Here is a 6,714-nt window from a genome sequence, read left to right as displayed (position 1 = left end):
GTAAATCCTGAGCATTAACTGGGTGTGCCCCCCCCCCCCGTCCCCCACCAAATGAGCTTGGGGGAAAGAAGGAAAGAGCTTTCTCTTGAACACAAGCTTGCAAGCGCAAGTAAGCAGAGAGACATGGAGACAAGCAAGCAAGATACAAGACAAGCCAGGGAGAACAAGGCCTTAAAGAACAAGCTGTTGGGGCCGGAGAGATAGCATGGAGGGAAGGCGTTTGCCTTTCATGCAGAAAGTTGGTGGTTCGAATCCCGGCATCCCATATGCCCCCCCCCCCCCCCAGCCTGCCAGGAGCGATTTCTGAGCACAGAGTCAGGAGCAACCCCTGAGCGCTGCCGGGTGTGACCCCCCAAACAGCCAAACAAACTAACAAAAAAAAGATCAAGACTTGACAACGTCATCTCTCCCTTACCGCTGCTTGCTGTAGCCAGTAAATCCTTTCTCATTTCCCAAACACTTGTGCTGCGATTGACTGACTTCAGGTTGGAGGTTTAGTATCAGAATCATTCTGGATATTAAAAATCGACTGAAATTTATTTGATTTTAAGACCGCTGAAGAAGCGCAATGCTTAAGTGTTTCAGTTTGGACAAGTGGCAGATCTGATGTTTCAACGTACAACGAAATTAAGCCTGGAGAGCCGCAAGCCCAGCGTCCCAGGGGAAGGGGAAGCTCGCCCAGGCCGCAGCTCCTTTAAATGGAGGCTAGAGAGGGCGTGGCCTTATTTGAACCCCGCCCACACCCGCGGCTCCTTTAAATGGAGATGGAGGGGCGGGGCCTGCGCTGAGCCCCGCCCACGTCCGAGGAAGCGTGCTGGGACGGGCGGGTAGGCGGAGCGACCGGTCTACGGCGTGACGTCATCATGCCTGGCCGCGCACTCGGCGGCCTCGCAGGCGGAGGAGGGAGCGGACGGGAGCGGGTGCAGGGAGCCAGGTATCGGGGTGCGTGCGGGAGCCGGGCTACGTGAGAGCTCGACTGGAACGGGCAGGTCGAGTCGCTTTGGGGGAAAAGCTGTTCGCTCCCGGGACCAGTTGCTGTGCACTGATCGATCTCCACAGCAGCGCCAGGCCCTTGCGCTGGGCCCAGAAAGACGAGACGAAGGGTTCGTGGAACTGAGGCCTTCCAGGCCGGCGACGCCTCCAGACGCCGCTTTGGGGTAGGACTTGTTCCTGTGCGGCGAAAGGCGAATGACATTTAGAGACGTTAACATCAGAGCTTGGTAGACTCTGGCGATGGGAGTCCCTGGTCGAAATGCTGAAGCATCTCCAAGAGGGGTTTCCACCATGGGTTTTTCCACCTTAAGCTCTGAGCCCCTAAGAATCACGGGTGTGACCCCAAGAAAAGAAAGATGAAATCTTGCAGTTTGCAGTAACGTGCACAGAATGAATGGCTAGCATGTTAGCTGGAGTGTCAGAGGAAGAAGGACAAATGACATGCCCGTTTGTGCTATGGAAGTAAACCAAGGAAATAAAAGTATCAAACAGCGACCAACCTTTGGATTACAAAACTCAGATTCCATAACAGTGTGAAGAGAGGTGGGAGAAATAAGAGCTATAAGTAACAAGGACAAGGGTAGAGGCCACAATTACAAATGTTGGGGCCTGAGAGATAGCACAGCGGTAGGGCGTTTGCCTTGCAGGCAGCCAAATCCAGGATGGACGTGGTTCGAATCCCGGCATCCCATATGGTCCCGGAGCCTGCCAGGGTCGACTAATGAGTGAAAGCCAGGAATAACCCCTGAACGCCGCGGACTATGACCCAAAAACCATAAAAAGAAAAACAAGAAAAATCTCATAAATGTTAAACATAGTTCCTAAACTATAATTAAAACACAAGATGCAAAAAAAAAAAAAAAGTATTTCCAGAAAGTACTTGGGATCCCTGTTGACATTTATTTATTAAGCCATAACTTAGTATGTGCATTAAACGTTGACGTTTGTTTCTCAGGTTTCAGAGTCACATTATGTCAGTAGCTCGTTCTTCTGTCCATGCCAAATGGATCGTAGGGAAGGTGATTGGGACAGCAATGCAAAAAACTGCGAAAGTGAGAGTGACCAGGCTTGTTCTGGATCCCTATTTATTAAAGGTGAGGAACATCTCATATTCAAGTGGAATTGAGAAGTCAACATGTTTTTGTTCTGGGCAGAAAAACACTTTCCTGTCTGTAAAGATATTTTGAGCATCTGCTGTGAACAGGTGCAAAAATTACTCAGGACCTGCACAGACATTTGAAGGACAAACAGTTGATCTCAAAGTGATCGTTTTAACAGTTCTGTGTGCAGTTTCCCAGGTGATGAAGGAGAGTATCACAGATTAAGAGAGATTTGTGTTGAAGATCTAAGAGCATTTTATTCAGATGAGTGGGTGAAGGGAAGTCATTATCCAGAGTAGTTTAGAGGGGTTATTTTTGGCTACTCACACAGTTGACTTGGCAAAGTTGAACCCAGAATTTGCCACATGGTAGATATTTCTGTTGAATGACTATAAGATCAGGTGGACTGTGAAGGATTTTTTTTTTGTTGTTCCTTTTATTTATTTATTTATTTGTTTGTTTTTTGGGCCACACCCGGCGGTGCTCAGGGGTTACTCCTGGCTGTCTGCTCAGAAATAGCTCCTGACAGGCACGGGGGACCATATGGGACACCGGGATTCGAACCAACCACCTTTGGTCCTGGATCGGCTGCTTGCAAGGCAAACGCCACTGTGCTATATCTCCGGGCCCTATTTATTTATTTTTTGTCACACTCGGCAACGCTCAGGGGTTATTACTCCAGGCTCTATGCTCAGAAATTGCGCCTGGCAGGCTTGGGGGACCAAATGGGATGCTGGGATTCAAACCACTGTCCTTCTGCATGCCAGGCAAACACCCTACCTCTATGCTATCTCTCCAGCCCAGTATGAAGGATTTCTTTTTTTTTTTTTTATCATTTTAGATTTCTTCCTAGAAGCAAAGGAAAGACAAATTTGAAGTTGGATAGGAATGAGGATTAAATATAAGACACTGGATAAAAGATAATGTTACAAAAGTTAATAACGTAAATGATAAGGAAATGAGCAGTTCTTAGAGCAGAAATGAATGAGAAAAGCTGTTAGAAGGAACACTCATTGCTTTCTTGTTAAGGGGTAGGAGAGTTATGTGCCAAGGATGTTTCTGCACTCATGGTGAGGCATTTAAAAACGTAGGATGCCATTGGTTATCGGAGGTCAAAAACATAGGAACACATTGACGAGTGACAGCTTGAGCGTAGAGATCTTACTTTGAACACTGACTCTGTTTACTAGAGTACACATTACTTGTCTGAGTATTTTTCTTTGTAAAATGGAAATCCTGCTGAGGCAAAGTTGTCATAAGGATAGGTGGTTCTGGTTATAATTGATGACCTATTTGCAAACTTGAGTAGGACATCAAAGTGCTTTGGATTGGGCTGGAGAGGTAGCACGGCCTTGCACACGTCCATCCCAGGTGCGATCCCTGGATTCCTTTATGGTTCTCCAAGCCTGCAAGGAGTAATTTCTGAGCATAAAGCAAGGAATAACCCCGTGCACCACCAGGTGTGCCCCTTATCGAAAAAAGCAAAAACAAAAACAAAGTGCTTTCAATTGGAAAACTTAATATTCTTTTTTTTTTTTTTTTTTGGTTTTTGGACCACACCCGGCGGTGATCAGAGATTACTCCTGGCTTATCTGCTGCCAGGCACAGGGGACCATATGGGACACGGGGGGAAGGGGGGACTTAATATTCTTGATAACTGTGAGGTGCCAGTGTTAGTGTCTGATTTTATGTTTCAAAGAAAAGTGAGCTTGAAATGAGTAAATGACTAGTTCCAGTCACACAGATCATGGTGGGCATGGTATGTCTATAGATTGTAAAGAAAGCCAAGGAGAAAGAAGAGTTGAAATATATTGAGAAATTGTGATTGATAAAGGCAAGAGTACTTTAAGGGAATGGGCCTGAGCGTGGCTTCTTAACCTCTTTCCATTCACAGCATCTATTCTTTCTTTTTTTAATTTTGTTTTTGGGTGACACCCAGCAGCACTCAGGGGTCACTCCTGGTTCTATGCTCAGAAGTTACTCCTGGCAGGCTCGGGGGACCATATATATGGGATGCTGGGATTCGAACCACCATCCTTCAGCATGCAAGGCAAACGCCCTACTTCCATGCTATCTCTCCGGCCCTCACAGCATCTTTTCACTCAAGAAATGCAACACTGGCAACAGTTGCCAGAAATATCTTAGATTCCGCACAGTTGATTTTGAATTTTTGGTGGTTGTACATTCGTTACCAAAATGTCTGTTACTGCGCATCCAATTATGCAACACTAGATGGCGCCATGACTTTACTATGCCAGAGATCTTGGGGAAAGGATAGGCTCTGGAAAAAATCGTAGGGATATACTAAAAATAAAATGGCTTCTATTGGAAACTTCTGATTTATTTAAGTGTATCATTTTTTAAGGCTTAGCTTTTTTCACATGAATATTGGTTTATAAAAATAACTAGATCATGGTTGGGATCTACTGATGTGTTGTTTTTTTTTTTAACAGTATTTTAATAAGCGAAAAACCTACTTTGCCCATGATGGTCTTCAGCAGTGCACAGTTGGAGATATTGTGCTTCTCAAAGCTTTACCTGTTCCTCGAACAAAGCACGTGAAGCATGAAGTAGCCGAGATCGTTTTCAAAGTTGGACAAGTCATAGATCCAGTGACTGGAAAACCTTGTGCAGGCACTACTTACTTGGAGGATCCAATCAGTTTGGAAACCACCCTAACCAAAAATCTGAAAGAACTTTCTATCTCTTCAACACAATAAAGTAGTAGAAAGAGAGACAGAGATGTTTGTTTTAAGGGAAAACATTTTTTCCTTAATTTCACCACCAGCTATTTCTTCTGATGTGTATGAAATAGTTAAGAGCAATATGAATTAAATCTTGTTATAACTTTTTTTTGTGTGTGTGGTTTTTGAGTCACACCTGGCAGCGCTCAGGGATTACTCCTGTCTCCACGTTCAGAAATCGCTCCTGGCAGGCATGGGGGACCGTATGGGACACCGGGATTCAAACCAATGACCTTCTGCATGAAAGACAAACGCCCTACCTCCATGCTATCTCTCCGGCCCCAAGGAATATTTTTCTATATGTTATATGTGCTACTGCTATGGCTATAGAGAGAATGTGTGTGGGATGTGTGTGGATGGGTTGTGAGCACAGGTATGAGTTATATACACAAAAGCAGAAAGCACAGGACTTGAGACTTCATTGATTTTATTTATATTTATTTATTTGTTTATTTATTTTTTGGTTTTTGGGTCACACCTGGCCTCGCTCAGGGGTTACTCCTGGCTCCATGTTCAGAAGTCGCTCCTCGCAGGCTCAGGGGACCATATGGGATGCTGGGATTTAAACCACCGACCTTCCGCTTGCAAGGCAAGTGCTTTACCTACATGCTATCTCTCCGACCCTGACTTCATTGATTTTAAAAAAGTACTGAGAGTTTGCACTGCCGTTTGATGGGCTGTCTTCCTATATTTTTTTATGTGCTGCAGGGAGACATCTATAGACTAGGGATCAAACCAACCCATGTCTCCTGGATGCAAGGACAACTGACATCTTCACCCAGATCCTGTCTTCACTATCATCATGACATTTAATGCATAACATTTTATTTTATGTTAGGTTTTTAAAAAAAAAAAAAAAAAAACTAAAATGATTGTGCTTGGCTCTGGCTAAGGGATCACTCCTAGAGCTTCAGGGCCCAGGAATCAAACTGGGATTTGATCAGCAGTCGTGTGCAAAGCAAGTGTCTTACCCCTATACTATTTATTTCTCCCACCCACTGTATTTTTTTTTTTTTTTTTTGGTTTTTGGGCCACACCTGGCAGCGCTCAGGGGTTATTCCTGGCTGTCTGCTCAGAAATAGCTCCTGGCAGGCACGGGGGACCATATGGGACACCGGGATTCGAACCAACCACCTTTGGTCCTGGATCGGCTGCTTGCAAGGCAAACGCCGTGTGCTATCTCTCCGGGCCCCCACCCACTGTATTAACGTTTAAAACTTCGATGAACACTTTCTTTTTTCTCCTGTAATCATTGCCTAATCAAAAGCCAAGAACTTTTTCTCTTATGTTCCTATATTTTCTTCTAAGAGTTTTCTACTTTTAGTTCTTTCAACTTTATTTTTGTCTGTTTGTTTTTTGGGTCACATCCGGCAGTGCTCAGGGGTTACTCCTGGCTCCACGCTCAGAAATCACTCCTGGCAGGCACGGGGGACCATATGGGATGCCAGGATTTGAACCAATGACCTTCTGCATGAAAGGTAAATACCTTACCTCCATGCTATCTCTTCAGCCCTCAGCTTTAGATTTTTAAAACATCCACTGGTAGTTAATTTTCTACATAGTATTAGGTAGTTCCTTGTTGTTAAAATTCTCTCCTTCATTACTAGCCTAGAGTTTATATCCCTACTGAAATAGAAATAGTCTCAAACTATTGTCAGAGCTATAGACTTGTCCCTTCAGTGATGCCAATATTTACTTCAGAATCATTTAATTTTTGTCTTTTGGGTCACATCAGTCTGTAGTAGTTTAGCTGAGTTTACTTCAGGCTTTATGCCCAGCTGTGTTTGGTGGTCCATGTGTGGTTTTGGGGGTCAAACACATGCAAGATAAGCACCACATCTCCTGTACTACCTCTCTGGCCTCAATTTATATAATTT

The 6,714-nt window shown here is 44.6% G+C and overlaps 1 protein-coding gene across 1 annotated transcript; it reads left to right on the top strand.

Moving 5' to 3' along the window:
- The first annotated feature begins 898 nt into the window (after positions 1–898).
- MRPS17 (mitochondrial ribosomal protein S17) lies at positions 899–4,828 on the top strand. The gene is made up of 3 exons (XM_049787830.1): positions 899–1,220; positions 1,949–2,087; positions 4,547–4,828. The coding sequence occupies exons 1-3, from the start codon at positions 1,189–1,191 to the stop codon at positions 4,811–4,813; spliced, it is 438 nt and encodes a 145-aa protein (XP_049643787.1). The 5' UTR covers positions 899–1,188; the 3' UTR covers positions 4,814–4,828.
- The last annotated feature ends 1,886 nt before the right edge of the window (positions 4,829–6,714 follow it).

The sequence above is a fragment of the Suncus etruscus genome, chromosome 15, assembly GCF_024139225.1.
Source record: "Suncus etruscus isolate mSunEtr1 chromosome 15, mSunEtr1.pri.cur, whole genome shotgun sequence".
Lineage (NCBI taxonomy): Eukaryota > Metazoa > Chordata > Mammalia > Eulipotyphla > Soricidae > Suncus > Suncus etruscus.
This window is presented reverse-complemented; position numbering and strand designations above follow the sequence as displayed.